The 27,954-nt window shown below is 39.1% G+C and overlaps 1 protein-coding gene and 1 long non-coding RNA gene across 2 annotated transcripts; one reads left to right on the forward strand and one right to left on the reverse strand.

The window, feature by feature from the left end:
• Nucleotides 1–807: 807 nt before the first annotated feature.
• Nucleotides 808–27,413, forward strand: LCP2 (lymphocyte cytosolic protein 2). The gene is made up of 20 exons (XM_068205605.1): nucleotides 808–1,118; nucleotides 3,590–3,652; nucleotides 6,183–6,229; nucleotides 11,578–11,643; nucleotides 12,497–12,528; nucleotides 13,566–13,600; nucleotides 14,846–15,047; nucleotides 15,724–15,836; nucleotides 16,706–16,775; nucleotides 16,987–17,070; nucleotides 17,837–17,862; nucleotides 17,954–17,973; nucleotides 18,079–18,183; nucleotides 19,091–19,132; nucleotides 20,777–20,899; nucleotides 23,268–23,317; nucleotides 24,147–24,249; nucleotides 25,053–25,137; nucleotides 26,115–26,270; nucleotides 26,981–27,413. Exons 1-20 carry the CDS (start codon nucleotides 1,041–1,043, stop codon nucleotides 27,101–27,103), a joined length of 1,623 nt encoding a protein of 540 aa, XP_068061706.1. The 5' UTR covers nucleotides 808–1,040; the 3' UTR covers nucleotides 27,104–27,413.
• LOC137482943 (uncharacterized) lies at nucleotides 17,175–20,903 on the reverse strand. Its single transcript, XR_011004282.1, has 2 exons — nucleotides 20,777–20,903; nucleotides 17,175–19,132 (listed from the first exon to the last, which is right to left on the reverse strand). It is a non-coding gene; the product is annotated as an uncharacterized lncRNA (long non-coding RNA).
• Nucleotides 27,414–27,954: the final 541 nt, after the last annotated feature.

Consider the following 27,954-nt stretch of genomic DNA (forward strand, 5'->3'; position numbering starts at 1 on the left):
ATCAAAAGAAGAGGAAATTTCCTCCCCAGTGCTTCAGAACTATGCACCTATTCTTACCAGTCCAGGAAGCTCAGAAATTGCCACATTTTGTGCAGTCTAACGAAGGAGTGAGCCCAAGGATTCACAGCAGCACAGCACAGGTTCCACAAGAAGAAAAGGGAGAATGGACATGCTGGCTCTTTTTAAAAAACAGACACACTTGGAATTACTCTATGTAATCTCAGCAAAGGCACCGACTCATAGGAGGGTGCCTGAATTATTTGTGCAGGACAGATGAAAGTTTATCATGTCCCTGTGGTAATAATATGGTTTTGTGCATTTATTTTCAGATACAAAAATCCTCATAAGAAGTAGCAAAAAAATGAACTATTGATACAATGGCAACATAATAATTTTTCATCTAAACTTGTATGTTTTTTAGTTTCACTGAGTAATTCTTTATTTGAAGGGATGCTGACTGTAATTCCATCGTTAATTCATTAGTTCCTCATTATGTACAGCTCTGACAATAACCTTTAATTGTACAAAGAAGGGTATTTCAGGTACTGAGGTAAGTTAAAGCACTTTCTCTTAAGTGAATGTTTTCTTCTTAGGGAGGGCTTACCAGAAGAGTAACCTACACCTATGCAAATAATATGACAATATTTTTATGCATGTATAATGTAAGTAAATACATAAATATTTATGTATGCAATTAAAAGCAATTAGGGTCCCTAGGCATTTACTTCTATGTAGCAGGCAGAGCATTTTCAGCCCTCTGCTGTGCTTCCTTGTTTACTTATTTATATTCAGAGAAAGGAAGTGGTAAGGCTGACTAGCTGAAACTTCTCGGAGTAGAAACCATTTTGTACCAGAGGAAGCAGTGTCTTTCTGGAACGAACTGAAAGCATAATTTCAATTGACCAGAACAGTTCCTTGACAGAAGCAGCTGGAGGCTGGGCAAGGAATTCCTTGGAGGTGGCCACAGAGAGAGAATCCATGGCTGTGTCGTTGGCAGCAGGGCTGTGAATGCTTCTTGAGTGCCTGGGGGGGAACCAACCATGGACCTGCGGAACGTCCCCTACCGCTCCGACGTGCTCACCTGGGACCCAGATGACTTAGCAGAATATTTCAGGACGGTGAGTTTGGCCGTGTTTTGTCTTCATCTGATGGAGGAGCAAACTGCTGGAATGTTGGTAGGGCTAAATTCAGATATTTTATAATGGGCAAAGCTCGCTGCAGAACTTAAAGCAAAACCGCTGTCAAATGAGAAGCTGAGCTCAACTGGTCAGCGAAAATGAATCTTGAAAGGGATTTTTAAATTGGGTATAAGAGAAACTCATGGCTTAGTTAGAGAAAATAAACAGGTTACTACAATGCTTGTTGGTGTAACACACGTTAACAGCTGCGGAAGGCACTAAGGTGTGATGATTACACGTTTTCTGTTTCATCTTCAATGATTTTCAGAAGTGATATTTTTTTCCAAATTGCTGGGTGTAAAAAATGAGCCTCTGAATGTCTTTGTTAATCACATCCCTGGCTAGACTTGTAAAACTTGGCACACCTCGGGCTTAATTTTGAAATAATGTGAAGTTTATTTTTTTTTTTTTTAATGGCTCCTATAACTCTGTGAGAGTCTTATCTGGGGAGTTGAGGCAAGTTTGATAGTGGAATGCAGAACTACTTAATAAAGATGAGCAGATCAAACATAGAATCTGTGTCTACCAAATCTCCAGAGAAGTGAAACTGCCAACTACTTACAAGCCCCTAATTTTAGGGTGCTGGAGTTAGTGGCACAGGAAAGTGAAACCAAAAACTGGAGATGGAATAGATGAGATCATTATCAACAGGTAACTTCAGACAAGTACAAAAAACATTACAACAGCACTGCAGAGGGAAGTTGGACCACCATTTCCAAGAAATTAGGAAGGGAAAAATGGCTTTCTGAAAGTTCTGATAGTAATATCCTGAACAGTGACAAAAGGATCAACTGTAAGCTCTACCATAACTGAATGCACATTTTTCTGTAGTGCCTCCCTTCTAGGGATCAAGATACTCTCCAGGATGGAGATAATGGTATTCCACTCTCGGGGAGCTAAATTAGGGCAAAAGCTGTTTAAATAATCTGAAAAATCTGGGTAAAACAAGAATGTCAGCCCATGTCAGCCAGCTCTGGGCAGCTGTTAACAAGTGACCAGAGCTTATCCCTGAGATAAACTCAGAGAATATTATATACTCAGAGATCTATATAAACTCAGAGATATTATCTCTGAGATAAAGAATGAATGAACCAAATTTTCAAATAATTTCCTTTTTTTTTTATTGTATAGAAAAAGCAAAGATAATATTTGGGATATTCCGAAGTTTATTTTAATAGCTAAACAGCATTTTTTTAATAAATTACTTCCAGATTGAGATTAGATCTCAACCACAGTGATGTGTTGTTTCCCTCTGCATACAGACTTGTGCTGGTAACATCACAATAGCATTCACTGTAGGAAAGAAATTATATACAGGTTTAAGTCCTCAGTTGGCACAGAAGTTTTAATCTGTATCCTAAAATATTTACCAGAGTAAGGTCTGTTTCTTCATATGAATTACTGAAGGTGGCTCCTAAAAATACCCTCTCTGCTGTTCGGTTGTTTCCAGGATCCTTACACCAAGTTACAATGTTACACCTTGAAATGAAATATGGGATAGAACTGCAAAGCACATAAAGCTCCCTGGAAGAGCTTCTCTGCTCTAGGGGAGCTATCCCAGCAAAACAGGGTCATTTGTCTGCAGAGCTTTCACTGACTGAAGTTTCAGACAGAATAAAAGTCATTCTTTTGTCTCGAAGCCTCCAAAAGTCACTTTGCCTGCCTGCTCTTTGGGCTCCTTCTGATAGGGACCTGACCAACTTGAAACAGATCAAAAATATAAATTGTGTTCTTACATTGTGCTATTGCTGTTCAAATTATAAAAAATTCCAAAACAAAAAACCAACCAACCAACCAAAAAAAAAAACAAAAAACAAATCCAAAAACTAAAACCAAACTTAGGACAACTGTTGGACATGCTTAAAAGTCATGTCTTGCTTTGTGGTCAGCCTGTACATGAGCAGCTTCTAAAGAGGATATCCTTGTCCTAAATGCTGCTGGAAGTCATAACACTGTGGAAAAGCTTTACAAATATTATAGATAATTTCCAGGATTAATGAGTGAGATTTCTATCCAAAAGTGAAAGCTTTTTGATCACATCAATGAATTCTGTGACTGGGATCAGTCAGCTTTAGTATTCCTGGATCATCGGGTTTTACTCTACTTCTGCAGCTGCTCATCCCAGTCAGTACCACAATAATCCATTTTTCAAATATTTCTTTGGGCCAGGCAGCTGTGAGGTGGTTTGTAAGTGTGAGGAATAACACGTTCCTAAATGGATGAAAGCCTTTAAGGCCACTGAAGGATGTCTGTCATAAAAATCCATGTTTATAGGACAACATGAGCCATTTAGGCAGGCCATAGCATACAAAACGGTGTCTTGAAAGCATCTACTCAAAGCCAGACATATGTTTAAGTGTCTTAATTGATTCTTAGAGTTAAGGGTGCAATAATCATCTTCTCATTGACAGCTAAAGTATAAGGACTGTGAGAAAGTCGTGAGGAAGCACAGCATAAATGGACAAAGGTTTTTGGTAAGTGGAGCTGTAAAATTCCTTCCTGTAAAGTTCCAACCAAGTGATGTTTTAGACTCCTCCTTATTTTGCAGATGGAGAGCCACCTCCCAGGTGGTTACTGAGGTATAGGTATGGGAGGTAAATGCTTTTGCTAAAATCAGCCAGACAACTTGCTTTAAATATGGAATGCTGGGGGCCCAAGCATGTTGTTCAATATGAATATTTTTTAGTATTTTTTAAACTGACAGTGAAGTTCTAAATCATAATCTTGTCTTGAATTAATCTCTTCCTGTATAGGGAGTTCATGTTTTCAAATATTAACTACAGAAAACCCACATTTATTCATTATCCTCTCATACTAAAGACACAGCCCTGCTCAGAACAACAGGCCTTTAATTGGAATAACTCCTTCATTCCACTATAGATAAAATTAGATTTCTTCTGTAGCAATACACAAAAACAATGAAATATAAGAGCATCAAAACTAGTAAGCAAAGTCCCTGTGGCTTTAAATCAACACTGTTCCAGGCTTGGCTTAATTTTACAAAAAAGCTGATAACTTCCACTGACATAGCAGCTGTTTCCAGTCTTAAATACACATCCACAAAGATGTGTATGAGCTTTTAATATTACTGCTTTTTACTTTAATTTTCAAATATTAGCCATTATATTTCCCCAGAAGTAGTAATTTAGTTCTATTTAATTAGTCATAGTGGGGAGATCTCTGCATACCTCTTGTAAAGTTTTGTATTTTTCATTTACTTGTCCTAATATTCATTTTTTTGACATTTAATTGAAACAAAGCATAAAAATTTTCAAGCCCCTGTTGTAGGAACAGGATTTGACCCTCCCTGCTGCTGGAGGGTGCAGTCATCATTATTCAGATGTGTCATGAGATGTATCCTACCAGCCCCCAGGAGATCCTCCTCAGCTCAAGCACGGAGGATCTGTGGCTGGAGTGGGAGTTCTGCCTCTGGAAGCATAATGACATTCTGGGAGTTTGTGAGGTGCAAACAGAAAGTGCAATAACTGTGTGATTTCTAAGCGATTTTTGTGATTTTCTATTATTTCCACAGTGTTTCTGTAATTAGCTCAGAGTGCAGCAGCTCTTCAGAGGCATCCCAGCAGATGTGAAGGATGTATTCTACTGAGCAAGCCAAGCAGCTGCTCACCTCTGCTCAGACTCTTTTTAAGCTTTTGAATTACTTGGCAATTGTATAATGAAAAAAAAAAAAGGAAAAGGTTCACTTGTTAAACAGAACCACAGAAGAAGATGTCCAGTAAAATATTCCAGAGTACAAAGCAGTCTGGAAAAAAATTGCTTCTATGAATGGTTTTCCTAAGAAACATCTTTTTGTATTTTGTGAGTGACTGGAAACTGCCAATTACATTTGCACAGAACAGCTGCTCAGGCTGAGTGTTTGCTGGGTTTGTAGCTGTTGTTAGATCTACATAATAAACCTGGCATAAAGATGTTGCTCTAAAATGAATCAGAATAAGATCCTAATTTCAGAGTCACCTTTCTGTGCCCACTGGGTACCACAAGGAAAGCCCTATTGAGATGCAGTAGGAATAAAAGCAAAGGAGTTCCATGTAACTTATTGTAACAAAATTCTCTATTATTTAAAACAGAAATGTGGCCCTTGTAAAAGAGTTTATACCTCTAATATTTGTCAGGTTTATCACAGAATAGAACTCTAGAGAGAAGCTTAAAAAGCCTTTAGAAAAAGTAGGATTTTTCAGGAAGTACTGCAGGACATTTCCATAAAAGCAGTGCAATTTCCTGTGTTTCACTCCTCCCAGAGGCAAAATAGTGTGGAAAAACACAGAGGATTTGTTCTGTCCTATGACACTGACAGCTTAGTGAACCAATGTCTAATTAGAAACCCATTGTAACCAGTAAAAAAAGACAAAAAGAACCAGACTATCATCCCTGTTCCAAAGAGAATTCATGAAGCTCATGATTAACTAAACAAAACACTAAATCAACAAAATCCAAACTCTTCATAATGCCTGAATCTCCCCTAACTGAGGACTTGCACATGCTGGAGGAAGAGAAGGGATGACTCTGCAGGAGCATCAGGAAAGGTTTCCAGATGGCACAGCTCAGTCAGGAGGAGCCTCAGTCCAGGGGCTGTGCTATGGCTGAGGGGGAACAAACATCCTCCCCCCATCCCTGGTTCTAGAAGGATTTTTTTAGGCTGCCAAGGCTGCTTTTAAGTCCAAGGAGTTTTCTAGCTATCTGTCCCCTAGAACATTTGATTTTTCATGTGCTCTGTTACAGATAAGGTTCTTAGAACAACATTCCAGCCAAAGGTTCTGTATTTTAAAATCTACAGTTCTTCCATGAAATTTTGCAATCATGCACAATCTTGCCTAACTTCACTGTGCAGACATGAAGGAATTCAATATACCTGGCTTCTGAAGTCATGTAAAGACCACATGAATTCATGCCACGTTCTTGAATATATGTGTATGACTTACTTGGATCAGTCACAGGGTGTTCCATGGACAATTTTGTCACATATCCCATGTGTTTCCTTTCCAGAACATGTCTGAAAATGATATTCAGAAATTCCCAAAGCTCAGAGTGCCGTAAGTAAAGTCAAACTATTTTAATGTTAAAAATTATTTTAGCTGTATTGCAGTGAAGTCTCATAGGAAATATCAGGCAAATGATTTGTGAGTGATCGGTTAGAGACTTTGTTATTGGAGCATACTGAGAGAAAAAGAAGACTATTCCAAAATAAAATGAGTGTTGTCATGACTGCTCAAGCAAATTGATACAACACAAGAAGATTGTCTGGGGGATGTTCAAAAGAACTCTTTGACTGACAGCAGCTCCACAAAGGTTAAACTTCCGTGCAAGTATTACCTTTGAAGTGTGATTTAACTGTTCACTGCTTAAATGTTGACTTTAACTTAAAGGGGAAAAAAAAAGTCAGTTATGTCCACAAGAGCTGAGGATTTGAAATTATTTTCATGTGCTTTTGCTTTAGGTGGGTGTTCAAGAGAAATCAGTCTGGACCATGTGATTCAATGTTCAATAGCTTTTCTTAGCTTCTGTGGATTAGGCCTTGAAAAAGTTTCCAATTCATCTCAATAACTTCCTTAATTTCATAGAAGTTACTTAATGAAGAAAAAGAATCCCATTAAGTCAATACTGAGTAAGAGAAATTGGCTTCTTCTAATATTTCATGGTGAAAAATGAAGGATTTTATTTTGCTATGGGTTCTCTGCTACCCATTTAAGCTGGAGGTTAGAAGGTTTCTAACCATGAGACACATGGAGCTCTTCAAACAAAGGAGGGAGGAAAAAAGGAATTCAAGCTGTTCCAGCATGGCTGTGTCTTTGTTGCTCATTTCCCAGTTCCAGACTCCCTCCCTTCATGGATATCTTGATTTTGCTACACAAGATACAATTTGCTTTGCCTTTTCAGTTGCATCAGAGTTTGTGGAAGGTGTTTTGGGGAAGACAAGAATATTGAAAAATTTTGTGTTCATGGGTGAGCTGGTGGGAAGAGCTGAACCCAGCAGAACCCCCTTGTTCAGATCGGATATGAAGGACTGAATTTGAAAGCCTCAGATGTGACATATTTCTTAAAATCACATCTGTATTTTCACACAATAAATATCCTGATAATAGGGGTTGGTGATGTACAATATTTTAGTAAGGAGGTCCAGATATTATTTAAAGAAGATGCTCTGATGTCTCAGAATTTCTGAACTCATTTTCAATTAAAAGAAACATGTCACAGTGTTGATGATAGACCAGATTTTCTGTGACAGACTCATCTAACCATACTGTAGAACTTGTAATTCTCTGATAATTTGTCCCACCTTAGCAGTCCTTTGGCAGAATTACCTCTTGTTCTCATTGTCTGAGCTTTTCATATTGAGAACTTCCGGTGATTTCCTTTCAAATTCATGAGAGAAAAGTAGTCAGTAGATGGTCTAATAGACATATCATGCCATAGGTGAATCATTAAAATGAAATCTAACCATGTGGAGTTGCTTCTACCTCCTCATCGAACCTATTGATACCTCAAAGTTTGATTTTCACACCCTAGAAACAGTGAACAGCCTTTTTTAGACAGATCTTCTGGTTTTCTCACATGTTACAGCCCAGCAGAAACAGCCTTTTCACTCAGATCTTTTGGATTTCTCAACAAGAAGAGAATTTGAAATCAAGAGCTTTAAAAGAAGAGTGATGCTTGGTGCACAGCTTGAGGAACTGAATAAATAAGTAGATATTTAAATTGGAAGGAAAGCTCTGGAACTTTTTCATACTTAAAAACAAGCAAAATATTCACTGGAATATGGTGATTATACATACAGAAAGGTCCTCCATGTAATGGCAGTGTTTAAAACAATAATTTAGAGCTTTAATAGGGAAGAGAACTGGTTCTCACTAAAAACTGGTTCTCACATTCAACCAACCAACCAACCAACCACCAAAAAAAAAAAAAAAAAACCCAAAAAAACCCACCACCTAACAACAACAATAAACCAAAAATCCACTTAACCCCAAAACAGCCCTCCTGGATAGAATTAATGGGCAGAAGAGTCTGCCATTTTTTTAAACATTAATTTCTTTACTTCACAATCTCCACACCCTCATCGAAACACAAAGTGCTGGCTGGTGACTTCTGCTAGAACACATTCACACTTTTCTTTTGTGTCATAATGCAAACCTCAACTGGTTGTAGCAAGAGTTCCCCTACAAGCTGAAAGAGGTATTAGTATATTATAGTTACACTACCTGATACTTAATAGCAGAGCTAAAACCTGAGCATACCCTGCAAAAAGCTTAATAGAAACAGCAGGTGTTACAGCCTTGGCCAGTGACAAGATGAACAAAAGATATATTAACAAGAGAGATTGTTCCTCAGTAAATTTAGCTGGAATATTCTGACCTATGTGGAGCCAGCACCTGGAATCACACAAGGTTTGCAAAGCACACCTTGCATCTGTACAGGACTCCTGAGCTGGCTGTGTGGGCTTGCTGAACATGTATCTCTGAGCAAAGCCACTGCTCAGGTTTTGAATATAACTGTGTCATTATTTGGGGATGATTCTGTGACTTTTCAAGAATTAAAAGTAGGTCACAGTTGTCATTATGAGGTATGTCAGGTCATTTCCTGAATCTCATTGTAAAACTCTACAACCTTCTGTTATTACTAATGAATTATTATTTTGAAAAGTAATCTCCACCAGCCCTGTTACAGGTGCACATCTTCATAAAACTTTTGGCTTCTTTGTAAAAACCAAAAAAACTCCCAGATTTAAGCACTGTTTTGAAAATTAAAATGCTTAAAATCTTTAGCACTCTCCACTGAAAGGGCTGAACTCTTTCTGGAAAACTTTGCTTAAAAAGTTAATATTAATACCACTATGTTTAGATACACACCTGAATCCTCACAAACAGTCCTGAAAGAGATACACTGGTGAGACTGGGAAGGGATTTGGTGTATTTTACACAGAGCAGACACTGACCATCAGTCCTAACCTAATAATGGGGTTGTTACTAACATTTTGATTATAAATCTAATGGAGCAAGAGGCCAATTTACAGCTTAAGAGAAAAACAGAGTTTTCCTATTGTTCCTTAGCACTACTGCCAGTCAGAGAAGGTAATGAAGTTTTATTCTCATGGAGAACAAATTTGAGTCTTGCAAATATTTTAAAGCACATTCAACAGAATGTGCCTTACAGTGGTCAGAATTCATAAACAGAAAAAGCAAAGATTTCATTAAAAACAACACTGGTGGTTGGTTGACACCTGAGCCATGCTATAAACACTGGAATTACTCTGTCACTCGTATTGTTTACTATCTTGAGAGAAAAGGGTTCCAAATTTTTAAGATGCTGTTGATCCTTCTGGCTATTGCAGTGGCAGGTCCATGGCAAAACTGAGATCTGGAATTTCCAGGCTTGTGGAGAAATCTTAAGGCATATCCCACAGCACTCCAAAGTGTGTCCCATAGCACTGGGAGAAATTTCCAGCAGGAGAGCTCATGTTTGCACTCATGGCATCTGCCAGCTCAGTGTGACACAGCCAGAGCCTGCAAACATGGCACAGTCTGAAAGTCATTCTCCTTTCAGAAGAGTAAAAGTGCAAACATAAAAACTGAGAAATCTGCACTTTCTCTGTTAAAAGGTAAAAGATGTCAGTGCATGTGCACACATGCTTTCAGCTGGGGTCTAAAGGTTGTGGCAAGGTTTGGAACATATCTGGTGTTCAGTCTGTTTTGAAGGCAATAAAACAGCATTGCATCTGCCCAGCAGAGTCTTCTCAAAGGCCAAACCAAAGACTTGGATCACCAACTATGCTTTTGACAGTGCTCAATATGCAACTGTGCAGCCTCCTGGCCCTAGAGGAATTTGTATTCCACCTCTCTTACCCATCTTAAGCCCTTTGTCTCAATACATGTAGAGTGGATTCTACTCATGTTAACAGTATCTGCAGTTGAGTGAACAAAACAGTATCTGAGTGAACAAAAGCCAATTCTGGAGTCTTGATTTGGGGGCTGGTTGTGTGGGTTTTTTTTTTAAATTTTCAACTTCCTGCCAGTTTTAAGTTTAGCAAGTGGTGGAGGAGGTAGAAAGAGAATGAGAAGTCTGAGTAACATTTTCTGCAAGTGCTGTTGCCTTATCCTCTCCTATCATCCACTCCCACAGCTCAGAGAGCAGTGTGGTTTTGGTACTTCCTTCCTCACACTGACAGGCTCAGCTGCTCAGTGCACTAGTCTTCCCTGAGAACATTGCTTGTAAAGCCTGACCCTCCTAGAATTTGCTTTCTTCTAATAAACCCTCTGAGCCTTTGGTTTGAAACATTTCAACTAAACTAGAAATAAAGATTAGACACTGTATTTTAAGCATGATATGATTAGTTTTTTGGCAGCAAGATGAGATGATCAACTTCTTCCTCTCAGTTTTTCCTCAAAAACCAGTTGGTGTAAATCCCCATAGCAGGCAGCCTAGGTTTAGTCCAGAAAATTTCCAAACACTCAGGTCTCAATCACACCCGGGGAAGTCTGAACTCTAAGAATTATTAGCTCCAAAACCAGAGAACTTCATTTTACTTCTTTAGCTGAAAAAAACCTGAGACATTCTGAAATATCCTCTTCTACAGCAGGGAATAAGCAACAGACAAATTCCATAACTGACTTCTCGACCAAGGCAATGATGTGTGCTCACCCCAGGACATTTCCTGATGTCTCACATGGAATTTATTATTCACACAGCAACTTCCTTATCCCCTGCAGCAAAAGGAAACAACATTGAAGTTGGATGTTCTTCAATAAGAAATAATGACAATTCAGAATCAGATCATGGCTCATCCCAAACTTTCTTTGAAACAAAATAATCAAAATAATATTTTGATTAAAAAAAACAAAATAATATTTCTGCTATGCCCTGCAAAATGTATTGAAACATGGAATTAGATCAGCCTTTTCCCTTTCTCTGCTGGAGGGATTACTTGGCTGCAGAGGAAGGAACACAAAAAGAATAGAGAAGAGTTTCAGGGAACATTTAATCCCTGGTTTTGCAGCCATAAGCTCTGTTTTCCTGAAGTATTATTTGCTTTTTCCATGCAAAATCATACAAATGCCATGACCATTATTTGAAGCAGTGTGATGTCTACAACACCTAAAGGTCCTAAGGCTTGCTGGGTTTAATGTTTATTTTTAAACAATCCAGCAACATGGGGTTTTACCAAGGGAAAAAGAGTCTAGTTTGTAGTTGGATATGCTGTAGCACAACTTTGCAATAAGATGGTAAATTCAGTGTTTTTATCACATAGTAAATAATAATCATGAGTTACCAGATTAAATTTAGCAGAGACTGAGGGATAATGGCAAAGAAAATTATTTAGCTGCTTTGACAAGTGATGGGTTTCAAGGGTTATTTTTTAAACTATTTTTGTTCTTCTTTCCAATAGAATTGTAAGTAAATTAAGCCAAGAAATAAACAAAAATGAAGGGAGGCTCTCTTTCCTTCCAAAATGGTGAGTAAGACAACTCAGCTTTCTTGTTCAAAGCTTTCAGATAGATCTTTTCTGGACTGGTTTTCGTTTATCAATAATGCCTGGATCAGAAGTGCAGCCTGGAAATTCTATAAAATAAAGTTCTGTTTCATTAATGTCATCTGATATCACATATCAGATCCTGAGCCCGTGAACACCCCAGATACTTCTGCCATGCCCAGAACCAAGTAACATTTGCATGTTTCCTGCAATTCTCCAGCTGAGCACATGGCCTTTAAGAAGGCCACAAAGCCTAGGCATATATTATTAATAAATCATCATTAATGCATTCCACAGATCTATACATCATTATACTCTTTAATTCTTAATATTTGTCACTGAATCTAATATTCACAATTGAAGAAGAGCAAAAATTGCAAGAACATTCTATGAGAAAAGAACAATTGATGACCCTACCCAATGAAAACCAAGTCCAGTCTATATAACATGGTTTTGCATCATCTGATAACATGATTTTACACATTTCCATTCACTAGAATCCAAAAGTAGAATTGAAAACCATAGAAACCTTGTTTAACCTTACATTTATGAACTTGACTTTGAAGTTTCTGTTTTCAGGACTGGTAAATGTATTTACTGAGTCCCCTTGCTTCAAACCACTGGACTTCCCTGACTTCTGTTCTTCTTGAAACAGTTTAGATTTTATTAGGGTCCTCTATGTAAATATCAACTAATGTGTTTTTGGCATTTTGGGCAGAGTTAAACTAATCTATGTAAACTTCTTTCTACTGAAACAGCTAACTATTGTCTTTATTTGCAGTAGAAGCATCAAATATTTAATAGAAAGAATTTATTTTTTGTATCATTGTTGCAGGGCCCAAACACAAAAATCTCCAGAAAACACAGGTAAGTGTATACTGGCAGACCCTAACAATAAAAAGTGTTTAAAAGTATTAAAATGTTAAATTAATACTTGCAGAGCAGAGTCAACATAGGAGAGCAGGGTTAGGAACCAAAAATCCAAAACAATCAATGAAAATATGGGAATATAAAGAAATTTCAAAAAAGAGAAGTGTAGATGCAGGACAATAAGTAAGAAAAACTGTTTTTAAAGAGAAAAGATGGTGAAGGAAGGCAAGAGCAGAGACTTTTAACTGAGAATAGTCAAAATGTCTTTCTTTAACCTTGTGAATTATATCAGTGCTTATATATTTCTGTTCCAACATCTCCACCCCTGCACTTCCTCCTAGCATCACTGTATTAGAGAGGGAAGCTGAAATTGAAAAAAACCACAATTAGAAGTCTGGGCTCATTCTGAAAGCATTTTTTTTCAAATTATATAATTTAAATTGGAAGTGGCACAAACCTGAAGTGCCAGAACCCAGATTGTGTCACAGCAGGGCAGCTTTATCTTAGTTTTGAATGTTACTCAGGGTGCCCTCATCACTGCCAGCCTGCCTCTGAAAGAACAGCTCCTTCCTGTGGCACAGGACTGAGGTCCAGAACTCTCCTGGGATTTGTTGGGTTCTTTTTGTCGTACTTGAGACAGAGACAATACAAAGCAACACATGCCCTTTTCAGAAGGCTTCAAACCTTCTGTTTTTTTTATTGCATGCATGCCTTTTATACATTCTTACAAAACTCCTAAGTTTACACTTTACTCATTGGCCAGGAGACAAACAAAGTGCTCATTGGAACAGGCAGCTGCAGGTTTCTCTTAGTTCTCCTTCTTTCTTTCTTGGTTTCTGTGTCAATGACCTTGGTAGAAAATTCTTTCAGGGGTGAACATGGATCCTCTTATCAAACAAACATGGATCCCCTTCTCAGACTTCTCTCTGGCTCACAGAAGTCATTGTAAAACCTCTTCCATGCTTTCTGTAAGTTGTTACATCTCTGCCAAAGCTGCCCCTGCTCAGAAATGTGGGGTTGTGCTTCTTTCACAGGGTACGCTCAGGATGACGGTGGCTGGTCTTCGTTTGTGAGTATTTGGGTCAGAAAACCCCCTGGCTCAGGGGGCTCTCTGTTCCTGCACTGCCTGCTTGGGCACCACAGCTGGGGCAGCTGGGGGAGGAAAAGCAGGAGCAGGAATGATGGGAGTGGCTGCATATGGATTTCCTCACTGAGAAAAGGTTCTCCCCAGAAGTTCAGAATTGCCTTCCTATTCCACTGCTCGAGTGGAAGCTCCCAGCCTATGACCAGGTCCTCACAGAACCACAGCTGAATTTTACATGCCTGTTTCAAGCTCTTAAAGGAGGTGTCCAAGGTTGCTGTGTTATTCAATGGCAAATTCTTGCCATTTTATTCTCTAGAGCCAACTTGCTGAACAGTAATTTTTTTAAGGCCACGTAGCAGAAGTTCCTTCCGCCTTTTGGCATAGGAAATGCCTCGAGAAGGTCTTTAGGTGAAACACGCCCCCCCAGCTGCTGATGCACAGCCTGCCTTTATGAAGGTCTCTGAGGCTGACCAGTGCTAATGGCTTTTGTCCAAAAATAAAAGGGAGAGGCATTTTTAGAAGCCACTTGTTACTAAGTTGACAGGAGATTTGCTGCTATTCTGGGAGTACAAGAGATAAAAGTAACCACCTACAGAGCACGTGGGCTCTGTGCCAGTGCAGAGGATCTGGAAATTCCACCTGTGGTCCCAATGAGGAATGGAGGGATCTTTTTCTCTCAAGCCTTGGCAGATTTCACAGATGTCCAATGGCCATATTGACACCATCCCCTTATGAGGTCCTGCAAACGTGGCTGGTTTATGTCAGGAGGGCATCAAGACCCAAATCAAAGACCCAGTTTTTATGAATAATTTTCAAAAGTCGGGTTGCATGCTGTGGAGGACATGTTAGAAAGTAAGAATGAATATCAGCAGCATCAACTGCTGCTCCATTGTGTTCTTAGGAACACTGGTTTGTTTGCTGGTGCCTTGTCTGTTCCCTAAAACACTTCATGCATTTCAGCAAACTTGCAACTTATCTTGACCTCCCACTGCACTCACTGTCATGAAATGATATTTGTTTCCTTTCTTAAGCTCTTGAGTGCTCCATGCATCAGTGGAACATTTCCTCCTTTCCCTGTATTATTTCAACAGATTTTTTTTCCCCTCAAACTGGTTGTAAAAGTTTGGTATTTTCCAGAGTGAAAAATACCACAGTGAAAGGCCAGAAGGAAATTGCTCTGCAGGGTTTAGTGTTCTCTTCCAGCATCCACTTTTTATGCTCGTTTGCCAGGATGATGATGATGATGACTACGAAAGCCCTGATGAAGACCAGGAAAAGGAAGATGAGGCTGACTATGAATCACCAACAGAGGAGCCTGAGGAAGCAGAACATGACAGTGATGGCTATGAGCCACCTCCATCCAATAATGAAGAAGCACATCACAGTGTCATATTTCCTGCCAAGTCACTTCCAAGCAGCACAGATTATATAGGTAATTACTGAAAATTAAGTCCTATTGATAGTTTACAAATTAGATTTTCCCATGTTATCAACCACGTTTCAGGTGGCTGATAATGGAATATAGAAAGTTTTTTCTTGAAGGTAACAGTGTAGTTCATAATCAAGACTTAGTGACAAAAACTCTGTGACTTTTAAAGTTACATTTTTTACTTTGGACAAGCTCTGTTGGAATAAAGATTAGTTTTGTGTGATGTGTGCATTATTTGGACTTTGATTTGAACCTTGGACAGAGCAGGTTGTCACAACAATGGCAAATAAACTCTAGTGAAATTTGGGAAAAGAACAATCAGCTGTCCCTGCCTGGCCTTTTTGTTTTATGTCTGATTCCTCAGCAGCCTGGAGGTGTGGACAAAGCTGCCATTCAGACTGGCTGGTGTTTCACACACTGTGCTGCAGGGAATGAAATAAATCCTAAGGCCCAGAGCCTGGCAGGGGAGTCACCCCCACAGGGACAGACCAGCCTGGAACTCCCAACACAACACACTGATCCTAAAGCAACTGCCAGTCAAATCCTACAGCAATGTCTTTATGATTTATTAACTTCAGTAGCCAGGTTCTTGTAAGGGCTCTTTGTCATAAAGATCAAATGAGTATTAAATAACCAAACTCTGTGGAGTTGTTTAGTTTTGGATTTTTGTTTTCTTTAGACAGACCTACAACAACCAGATCAGCACATCAGCCTCCACATCAGCCTCCAGTACCGCCCCAGCGACCTGGCCCAGCCCCAGGACCAGCCTTATTTGGGGGAAGAAGTGCTACTGTATGTTCCTTTCTTAATATCTCACCTATTTCCTATCCCAGAACCTTCTTAGGAGTCCAAGTGTAGAGCCATATATATTCACCTAGTGTATGAAGAACAAGCCATTAAAATAGATTTGAACCCTGCTACAAGGTGGCCATTGTTCAAGGAACAATTAAATTTCATGGGAGAAATATATTTAATTATTTCATATTATTTCATTGATTCTTACATTGGAGATGTATACTTACTTGTGAATGCCTCTCCCACATAAATTACATATTTTTAAGGGATACCTCTGTTTTGAAAACAAGTTTATGTTTTTCCAAGCTATACTTCTAGCACTTGCCCAATTGAATTAGGACCACATAAAAGTGTAAGAGACTGTATAATCAGAACATTGATGACCAAGATTTGATTCATTTTTTTTCCTGCTGTAAATACTTCAAAACTGAAAGCTCTTGTGCTGTTGACAGCTGGTACTATAGGTTCAGTGCTTGCCAGAGCAGATGTACACTAAACCTACCAATGTTTACACAAGTAAAGGTTTAGGATGTGATGGAGGGACTTCTGGTCTGATGCAGTGTCACAGAGATACAGCAGTGTTGTTGAAGCTCCTTTCCTCTGGCAATACACCTCCCATTCCTGAGGAGACATCCCACTGGAGTGTTGGGAGGCACAGCAGATGGAGGCAAGTCTGCATCCAACAAAAATCAAGGATTTTGGTCATGCTTCAGGAGGGTGCCTGGCTCCTGTCCTTCCTGCAGTGAGCAGAGACCTGTTCCTTGTGCTGTGCAACACAAGACTGGCAGATGTGTGTGGTGGGGTTAATACACTCCAAACAGAAATGTGAAGACACATTTTAACCACTTGTGAAATATTTGTTCTAGCTGCCAGCTTTTCCTCCTCCACCAAGCAGCAACGACTTGAGTAGAGACAGAAACATGAAGCCTTTGAAACGTGAGTACAGCTGGTGTTCTCTTTGTAAAGCTTTTCCCACAGACTATGCAGCACTTCACTTCTTCCTCTTTTCCCTCAGTTCCACTCTCTTCTGCTACTCATACAGGAGTCTGAATTATTGTTTTAAGAAGTAACACCAGTTCTAATCTATGCAAAATAAAGATATAATGACCTATACCAGCAAATGATCTTACACAGTTGTTGTGTTTAGCCCCAGCTCCTTCTATAGACAGAAGCACTAAACCCTCTCTGGATCGCCTTGCTCCCCCATACGAAAGAGAAAGCCCAGGATCAGGTCAGTATTTGCTTACATTAATATCACTGGGGTTGCTTTAATTAATGAAAATAATCAGTTTGTATATAATTAATGCAAAAGAACAAGGTTCAACCAAATGTAGACAAAGTACTCTGTCTATGAATAAATGGTGTGAGCAGAACTTACAAAGTAGGAGAGAAATTTCATGTAGGAAACAGCAACCCTTGGTCAGACAGGTGAACAGAAAGACATTATGAGAACCCTGTGCAATAAAGGTTTGATGTACACCTATGTGATTGAACAAGGAAATATTTAGTAGGTTAAAGGAGGAAATCACCTTTGCATACAAAGATAATGAAACTCTGCATACACTGCTGTAGGTAATGTGGCAACAGACTTAAAAGAAGGCTGAGAATTAATAAGGCATAGAAAAAAATGGCATTTCCTTCAGACCTGAAAACCACATTATACAAAGCATCTACAGATATGACTCTACAATTTTATTATCTAAACTCCTATCTGTTATATAATGGCAAGAAAGTATCCAGTAGTTCAAAGCTGAATCTTAGATAATGTGATTGTGACACGTGCCATGTTGAAAATGTTTAAATTGCCCTTCAATAAGAGAAACTGCAATTTTACCATGACTTGCAAAGCCAAAATATTTTTCTGGGTTACATCTCAGGATGTGAGTTCTTCAACCAGCAAGATTAACTTTCAATTTTATTCAAAATTTATTTATTTCACAGGAAGTTTAATTAATTAACTCCCACTTTTTCTAAATGTAAGCTTTTACTGTTTTCAGGGAAGAAGCCAGGCATTCCTGAAAAGGTAATTTTTTTTTTGGTTTGTGAATATTGATAGTTTCTGCCTCTTTTGATACACTTATACATTCTCTTAACTATTCCTTGTTGTTTTGCAGCCTCTGGTTTCACAGCTAAGGTAAGATTGGTCCTCTGCAAATTATCCTCTCATTGCCAGTATTCCCCAGTTATTTCTTAATAAGAAGCTTTTTGCCTTTATTTCATCATCTGGCTCCTGCTTTAGATCCCTGGGAGAACAGTTAGCAATGATGCCAAAACCTCCTGTCCCACCAAGTGACAGATATGAAAGAGGCAACCCACCTCCTCTAAGGAAGCAAAGCCCTGGAAAGTAAGTGCTCATTTCACTGAAATTCAATAAAGGAGAAATGAAATTTAACAAAAATACGGACAAGCAACACAGGATGGTCTGATTTACTGGTACTGCATGACAGCAGGGTCTGTGGGTATCAAAGTTTTGGTTCATTAATATGCACAGGATGTGCTTGAAGCTGCAGAAAGGTGTGAATGCAGAAAAACTCTCTCCAGTCATATCTGAAAGAGCCATTACGTGGGGCATGACTCACTTCCAAGTCATACAAAGATATAGATGATCCATGCTTTTTCCAGCAGAGCAAGTTCTTGCTCTAGGGGACATTCTTACATGGGTTCTATTGCTGTTGTTTTAGGGTGTTAGAAAAGGAAAGCTGTACTTTTATCCCATTGATTTTATTAGCCTACAAAACCCCTTCTAAACAGCCAGCAGCATTTTCTAGCTGAACTGCATCATTCCCCCCATTTTCTAGACCATCTGGGGGCTGAATGCTGACTGTACTTAAAACAAGAGAAGAAATAATTGAGATCTGCTAACCAGCCAGGATAATTGATCAGAGAAACAAAGCCTGATAGCCTTACGATGTGCTCCAGCAGTGTTGTCAAGTATTATAAATGAGTACAAGACTTGAAGACTAATGTTTCATCATTGTACAAGCTTGTTTTAAGCTCTAATCTTACAATCAATTCATCAGACATTTTCCTTGTTGATAAAATCGAGATGGGCTAAGGACTAGAATAATGCATTAGATTATGGCTGAAAATTAGAATCTTAGATGTTTTTATGAGGAAGAAAAGAGTGTTTCTGCATCCATTGGTCTTTAAAACTTACTATAAATTCATGTTCAAGTTGAAAATATGGCCTAATGCACATGAAGTGAATGAGTATTATTCTACCTATGATGAGTGTTTTGTTTTCCTTTCAGGCACAGTTGGCCACCACACAAGAAAAATGAAGTAAGTATAGTCTCAAAGCATATATTTAAAACTATAGGGGTTAGAGTAAAATTAAGTACCTGTATAAACTAATAATGCTGGAAAAGGTAAACTTGTTTCTTTTATAAATTGTGAGGAATACTCATGGATTTTTCATGGCACATGGGGTGTTTTTGAACAGTTCTGTGTCAAGCTCAGTTTGTTCCCTGAGAACTTTATCTTGGATAACAGGAAGAATAAGGACAGAATTTCTTCTATGACATGGGAGAAGTGGTTTTGCTTAAAAAAGATTTGGGCTTCTGGGGATTTTTCAGCTTAAGCTGACCTAAAAGTTTCACTTTCAGATAATTCTGAGAGCCTACACTTACCTGAAGGAATAAAGAAAGCTTATATCTCCTGAGAGTTTCTGGCTATTTTAGGTCAAGATGTGTTATGGGACATCTACCACACATCTTGTTTAAAATTTTAAAAACTTTAAAAATTATTCGGTGTTGCATGAAGAAAAAACATTTTAGAGGGAAGTGACATTGTAGATGTTAGAATCCTTGTATACTCAAATCCTTGTATACTCAAAACTCACCAGTGTCCAGATTTTATTTTGTAAAATATTCCTAAGAATTGTTCTATAATATGTTGCTAATTTTTTTTTTTTTGGCTCCCCAGGATGAAGTAGACAGTAAGTATTTCTACAGTGATTTTTCCAACTTGAAATCTTTCTTTGTCTTAGTTCTAAAAAAAAAAAGTAAAAAGGAAATCACTTCGGTTGTTTCCTTAGAGCCATTTCTAAAGTCAGGTGGTACCTTGATAGGCAGTAGAATTCTTATAAAGTGCCTGGTGCAGATTTACATATGAAAGCCACAAACCCCAGGAAATAGCTAATAGCTTCCTTCAGTCAGCCCGTTACCAGCCAGCAGGGTTTCTTATTTTGAAATACATTACATTAGAGAGATTTGTGTTCTGCACACAGCATCAAACAGCTGGAAACAGAAACATGGTGTCCCCCAGTCCTCAGCAAACCCTGCTGGCACCAGGCTCTGTGCAGTGTTAGTCACTTTTATGAACAGAAGCAGAACTTCTTCCATGTACCAGCAGTGTTTATAAGCTACTGCAGAATGCTGATTTCTGAAACTGAGTTGGTAAAGTGACTCCATAACAGAAGCAGGACATTTGGCCAGGCCTCTAACAATTATCACTGCCCCCAAGCCTCCATGGAGAATAAAGTTATTTAAGCTGTGCAGAACATAGTTAACCTGTCCCACTCTTACTGCTAGTTCAGGTCTGAGGACACTGCAGAAAGAAAATGTTTTATTTCATGCTGGGAGAAATCTCAGAATGATGTTCAAAAAAGTGATATCAACTCTGCTATTTAGAAGGAACGTGACAGAAAACATGTAGCACCTTCTGCAGCTAAGGTACCTGAATTGTGGCTTATCCAAAACAGATGTTAGAAAATGTAAATGTTGCTCAAGCCAGTTCCAGTTTATTTTTAATTTTAATACCTACTTTTAAGTTCTCAGCTGACCATATGGGTTTCCAATCTGTAACTAACATATCAAGGACTGTTTATTGCATTATATTTATCTAATTAAACAGCAATAAGGTGACAGAATTTCTTCATTCTACTTCATTTAAGAATAGCTCATGTGGGATTTAAGTTTCCTTCTTTTCCTCTCCACAGCTGCCCTGCAAAGACCAGTGCCACAGCTGTCTTTGCCCCCATACAGCTCCAATGCATTCCCACCCAAATCTGTCAAGCCTCCACCTAAGCCAGGATCCAACAGCATTCCTGCTGCAGAAAGGTTTGTTTCATATTATGGGTCATTCCTTGAATCTCAGTCATTACTGGGAGTTCATTACTGAGACTGTGCCCTTTCATCCACAAAATGCTAATGAGTGCTGTTCCTACTATCCAGGAGAATCCTTTTTAAAACTGCAGCTCTGAATCAGTGGAGCAGAGAGTGTATATCAGGCAACCAAGAAAAAACCATGAATCCCTCTGTTTTATGGCAAGGAAGTTTTTTAAACTGATGCCTTGGAGTGGCTACCTAGAACAGAGGCTAGACAAACTTAAGAGAATAAAAGCAGGTATTTGTTGAAGGCCTTCAATAGGTACACCTTGGGCAGTCAAGAGCCTCCGAGGGGCTACACCCAGGATGGACAATGGTCAGAGTTTTTCAGACAATTTAAGTTTGGTTCATTTACATATCAGGGGTTAATCCTCCAATTACAGCTTCAGGTAATGAAGTCATTTACTCCAAGTTATCCCCCCCATTTCAGTGTTGTTTACATCTCTTGGGCCTGAGACAATCAGGTGTCCTTGAGTTCCAGGCCTAGAGAGGAATTGGTTTATCTCAATAAAATGGGAGAACAGCAGCTGACAGGCCATGGAGTTTTGGAGTTGTACACTAAAGCAGTGCAGGATCTGAAAATAGAAAAGCTAAATCCTAAGGCATCAAGACCCTACACAGTACAAGGCTTCCATTCTTGAGACATCCATTGCTCTCCCATTGCTTGCAGGATCCATAAGAATGACCAGTCCTTTTGGGAAGGGATCATATCCTATAAAACTAGGCAGGATTCAGGACAAAAGGGTCCTGCACACTCTAAGAGCTTAAGTGTTAGAGCTGCAACTCCTCACACTTCAAAACTAAAAAACTCCACAAGCCCAGTTGTCTGGAGTTGAATCTGAAAGAACTACACCTCCCTTTTACTAAATTTGACTCTAATGGTTGATAATTCCTATTTAAAATTGTGAACCTTGCTGCAATTTTTCCCAGCTTCAACTCACAAATATTTTATTTTTATGCCTTCACTTGCTAGACAGAAGAGCCCCTAATTAATGTTGATTTCTGATGTACCATGCAACAGACTTAGACTTTGATGACTTAAAGCAGGCTCCTTGAGTCTATATCTGATGCACATTTTCTAATCTCTGTATTTTTTTAATGGCTCTCTGATGAATTCCTCACATTTACCATCATTCTCTGGAACTGCTGACACCAAAACAAATAATCCAATAGCAATAGCAAGGTCATATGCAAATTGAACTATTCCTATGATGAACACTTCTGCTTATATTCAGAGCATTGCCAAATTTTGCTGTAGCAGAGGCCCCTGGGTTGACTGATTCTCTCCCATAAATCAAGTCATGATAGGGTGTTTTTGTTGTGCAAACAAAATTAGCATATTTATCTCAGAGCCTTTTTAACAGCTCATTTAAGCAGAAGAGAAATATGATCAGTAAAGGAAAGGAGTGTAGGCAATTTGTTCTCAATTAGGTGAAGAAACAAAAAAAAAAAAAAACAAAAAACCCAGAAACTGAAGAGCAGGACTCCGTTTTGAGCAGCTTTGGATGTGGGTTGAGGTTGGCAAAGATCTCTGGATGTCTTCTGGTCCAACCCCCTACCCAGGCAAGGTCACTTTGAACAGGCTGCCTGGTACCACATCTAGATAGCATTTGAATGTCTCCAAGGAAAGAGAGATTCCACAACACTCTTGGCAACCTGCTCCAGTGCTTGCTTGCCCTCACATTAAAAAATGTTTCCTGATATTCACAGGGAACCTCTGGTCTTGTCACTGGGTACCAGTGAAAGAGCCTGGCTCTCCCTTCAGATACGTACGTGCTTTAAAAGATCCCACCTGAGCCTTCTCAGCTCCCTCAGCCTTTCCTCATGTGGGACATTCCCCAGTCACTGATGTTGCTGGCCCTTCCCAGCTTGCAACATAAATGTGAAGCTGCATTTTTGTCAACAATGTTACAGAAGCTGCAAGAACAATAACTCTGTAAGTGGAACCCCGCAGCGAGACAGGGCTGGTGGCCTGGTGAGCTGCTCCCTGTGCTTGCTGCTCTGGGGAAGGACAAGGTCATTCCCTGTGAAAACTCTACAAGCTGGATACATTCCTGCTACAGAAGTCTCCTTGGCCTTTACTGATTACCTTATTCCCAGATGCTGAGCTCCAGGTGAACTTAAAGGTGGATCCACTTACACAAAAAGAAGGAAAGAAAAACAAAAAGAAGAAAAGAGAAGGCTCTCCTCACCCTGCACAGGTCTCAAGGGGCTCTCACGTTCTGTAAAACAGCCACAAAGTCCAGATGAGGTGATCAGAGCACAGAAATGTTATAGAGAAATGTTGTAGTTATACTGACTACTCTTTTTTTTTAAACAGTGCTAGAAAACTGTCTTCAACCAGCCCTGTACCACCACGCTTCCATCCAGGTTTGTATCCTACATCCTTACATTTTTTTTCTTTTTTAAGTGAATGAAAGTTGAAAAGTAGTTTCAGTGCAGTCAATATAATAGCTTTTTTTCTTATGGATGTTTCTTCTTGGACTGTGAACAGAAAACTGTCAAGTTCCTGAAAGGCATCTTGTGTACCTTACTTAGCCTGAATCAAAGATTTTGGGCTTTTTTGTCCCCATGAAGTTTGGGCTTCCTGCCTAGTTCAGCGGTGTCAAAACTTCATATAACCATCCTTTTCTGTACAGTACTGAGAGCTGAGCTATGCAAATCACTGTGGTATGCTAATACTCCCCAAAAAGGTTAGCAAATGCTTTTCATATGAAATATGCTCCATATTTATCTTGTAAGAAAAAAAAATAAAGAAAAATTAGACATCAGTTGCTTTACAAGGGATTTTTTCGCACATGGTAACAACTGTCAATGTCCTACAGTGACAGTTTTTACTTTCTAATTGCTGAGAAGGCAAGGATTGCAAAGAGACAATGTTACTTCTGTCTCTAAAGAAACCAAGATGCCCTCAAGTGAGTAACTGTGGTACAGAAACTGATAAAATGTCACCCCTATTTCAAGTTCATCTGTTCTTATGGAGATCTGAACCCCAAGAGCTCTGTTAAATTCCCTGTGCACCAAGGATGGACTTATGTAAAGAAGCCTAAATCTGATTTCAAATAACTTCTAGATGTCTCAGTACCAGGGTGATACAAATACTTCATGCTTCATAAAATCAAGATCCTACACCCTGGATGCACAGATGAAATTATTTTCCTGGTTTTAACATTGCTTTTCTACTTTTGTATCTCTGAAGGCAGCAACAGCAGATCTCCTTCCAGAGGTCCAGCTGACATGAGACCTCCGTTGCCAATTCCTAGCAGACAGACTGTTCACCAGGCAAACACGGAGGAAGATGAGGTACAAAACATGAACCAGAGCTGTAAAGACAGCAAGTTTTCTGGTTTTGAGAGACAACACCTTTCAAAGTTGTTTTTCTACTCAGTAGTCACTGTCAGGACACTACTGAGTGCTTTCAGTTTCCTTTTCTGTGTCAAACTGTACTGCCTTATTTTGTCCTCACCAAGAAAAACAACAATAGCTGAAACCCAACAGAGCAAAATAAGAAAAATACTTGTTTTCTGGATTATTTGTTTTACACAACTGCCTTCAAGCAGCATCAGACTTTCAGTTCTCCTTCCACAAATCTTTGATGAGTAAAGAACTCATTCTTTTAAGTGCATTTTTGCTTCACATTTCCTTAAGTAAAACAAGTGTAGCGCAAACCACTCATGGTGATAACACTGCTGGGCAGTCATAAATAGTACATTCACAGGAAGTCTGCACAGTTGTCTCAGAGGATAGCTAAAAACCAAACAGATAAATGAAGGCAAAGGATGCCTTTGTGCCTAGTGTCCAGGTAGACAAAAGAGAGCATGCCACTTAAAATATTTTACTGAAAGTATTTGGAAATATCTGAGGGTTTTTTTGCTTACCTGTAGGTGCATTATGCCTAGATCTGTAATATTTTCAAATTTATCAAAGTGAGCAGATATTTTAAAACAATTTAGCAGCACTTCCCATACCACAATAAACAGCAGCGAGATCCGCGACACACACAGATTCTGCACACAGACCCACATATCCCTCACACTGCAATGTCTCTCTTCTCCTGTGCATGGTGCCATTCCCTGGCAGCTGACTTGGTCCTTGTCCTGTCCCCACCCCAGGGCTCTCTGAAGGATGAGTGGTACGTGGCTTTCGTCAGCCGGCCCGAGGCAGAGGCAGCGCTCCGCAAGATAAACAAGGTACCTGCAACGGCCTGGGCACCCACCCTGCCTTCGCCATAGAGACCAGCAAAATGAACTACAGGTTCAAACAAGGCTTGTCTGTACATGTGGAAAGAAACTGAATATAGAAAATTTATTTTTAATATGTAGTATTTAGTATTAAATATGAACAAATATATAAATATAATAAATAATATATAAATTATATAGAAATCAATTTAATTGTAAAATAAATTATTTATTATATATTTATTATAACAATATATTATTAAAATAATACAATAAATATGTAATAAATAATGATGTATTTAATAGATTAAATAGATAATATTTAATATATAATCTTGAATATAATAAAGATAAATAGAATTACAGCTGTGGGAGTTGTGGTTACCCTGTGCTGCCTCACAGCATTTGCCATGAGCTGAAGATGGCATGTGCACCATTCCAGTGACTTGTGCTAAAGTCCAGCTTATGAGGTCCCATTCAGTGCCTTTAAGAAAGGGATTTCAATGGAAGACTTGTCAGAATAGATCTGAAATTAAGAAAAGCAGAGAGAGTGGTACAGTATCACTGACTTTACCTAAATTATTTATTATACTATACCTGTCATTATTTTAAGCTGTCTGTAAATACATCACGTAGGAAATGTGATTGGCACTTAGTGGAAATGAAATTCTCTTCTGGTTAAAGTGATGTGAGGTTTGGTCTTTGATATTTCACTTCCTCTTTTAGTGGAACCTCTCCCTCATACAACACCATTCCTACCCTCCTTCAGAATCTGCTTTTGCATCAGAGAGGAACGTTTGAAGCAGCAAACTGAAAGACTGCACATTTGTCAAAAGACCTGAATGCTCCAATGGTGCAGTTTCTCTTATGAGAAACAAAGAAGATTTCAGAAAGAAAAACACTTAGAAGGACAAGTGCTTCAGTGAAAGTTGTTACACAGCCAGAAGTGTCTGCTATTTGTCACTTTTCATTTTTTCATGTTTCAGGATGGAACATTCCTGGTGAGAGACAGCTCAAGGAAAACAGTTACTCACCCCTATGTCCTGATGGTGCTGTACAGAGACAAAGTGTACAACATCCAGATCCGCTACCAGGAGCAGGACCACTTATACCTGTTAGGAACCAGCTTAAAAGGAAAAGAGGTACCACGTGTTTTTCACACTGCTGTTCATTTCAAGGCATCTCCTGCCTCATTCCTCAGTGTCAGATGACTGTTCTCCTGGGGTGGAATTCTGCCTATTGTCTCAGAGTTATTCATGGGAGAAGATTGCTATTGCTGGAAGCAGAATCAGGTTATGCTGTTTGCACTCAGGGAATGAAGGGGTGGCCTTAGAACACAGCCATTAGAAATCCACGTGCCTGGTTAGGGAATGTTTGTTTACCACTGAGATACTAGATAAGGGAAGTGCAGAGCTGAGAGCTAATCCATACCTGCCAAGTTCCAGCTTTGCTCCCAGACTGGTGGCTCAGCCCCAGCCTGCAGGACTGTGTGGATTTGCTGGCACCAGACAGACTGCTCAGCACATTCCTGGCTGTTCTGCTTGAGACAGAGCCCCTGAACTGATCAGCCACCTCGGAACTCTCAAGTACAGTCATCACATCAAGCACAGTGGTGACAGCATGTGTTAAACAGAACAAGACTATATAAATTAATTATACAACATTGCAGCAGCTTGTACACAGAGTCACTGAGCTACAGATCATGGCAGGAATGAGAACACTTGATCTGGACCTTATATGTATTTTTATCATATTGATAAATATTTAGAATTAAAAAACCCTTTTGTTTCTACTGGTTACTAATAATTCTGACATTGTGGCCTTAGCCTTCTCATTTTTTTCCACCCCACAGGAATTTTCTTCTGTAGCAGATATCATTGACCACTTCCAAAGAACACCCCTTCTTCTGATTGATGGAAAAGACAGAGGCTCAAGAAACCAGTGCATGTTAAAATATGCTGCAGGACATATTTAAATTAAACATTAGAGAAGATCACATATAGTACTGAAGCCTTCTGAAGTTTATAAACTTCAAGATATTTCCCTTTTCAGCAAAATAAAATCATTAAGTGATTAAAATTCATAGTTTCAAAGAAAAAGGACTATGTTATTTTAAAATTATGCCTTAAGTATAGTACTCTATAAATACAATTTTCCTACAAAGTGTCCATTAATCATACAGCACATGAGAATTTTTATCTTCCAAGATATTTATATCCTCTTGAAATTATTTCCACACCAAATTTGATGAACCATAAATAAATATCAGTACAAGCCTCTGCTTTCACAGGAGCTCTTTTTTGGATCAGAATTGCAGCAGCAGTTTTGTTATTTGGAGTGATATGGAGTAGACCCAAACATTGTCAAAGCTGCAGAGTAGACAAAATACAAGCCAATTTTTTCCTCAATAAATCGAACTCTGCTCACTTCCATGAAAAGATCAACTCAGATCTGAAAGACACACGGGTTTCGGTAGCACCAAAACCCCTCCAACCCTGGAAGTGCAGGTGCCTGTCAGGATCTGTGTCTGGGTTATTCAGCTGTGAAACTCTTTGTTCCCACTTTTCCAGGAAAACACCACACCTACAGAGCACATCCTCTCTGCCACAGCACTGGGGATTCCATGCCTCAGCCCACAGCTGGAATTTTGTATTTCCTACAATTCTGTAACCTCACTGAGAGAGAAGATTTTCTCCACACAGCTCTCTCTTCAGCTGTGTCTGACTGAATCAAGCTACTGCATTTTTACAGGGAGCACATCAATAAAATTATCATCATGTGACCTTACGTGGCAGAATACCTCCCAAATCTCTTAGAAAGCACACA

Source organism: Anomalospiza imberbis, chromosome 15 (assembly GCF_031753505.1).
Source record: "Anomalospiza imberbis isolate Cuckoo-Finch-1a 21T00152 chromosome 15, ASM3175350v1, whole genome shotgun sequence".
NCBI lineage: Eukaryota > Metazoa > Chordata > Aves > Passeriformes > Viduidae > Anomalospiza > Anomalospiza imberbis.

Excerpts from the sequence above, each read along its gene's own strand:
- LCP2 (XM_068205605.1), top strand. The coding sequence starts at position 1,041 with ATGGACCTGCGGAACGTCCCCTACCGCTCCGACGTGCTCACCTGGGAC. Across the intron at positions 13,601-14,845 it reads ACGGTGGCTGGTCTTCGTTT|GATGATGATGATGATGACTA; the intron begins GTGAGTATTTGG and ends CTCGTTTGCCAG. Across the intron at positions 15,048-15,723 it reads AAGCAGCACAGATTATATAG|ACAGACCTACAACAACCAGA; the intron begins GTAATTACTGAA and ends TGTTTTCTTTAG.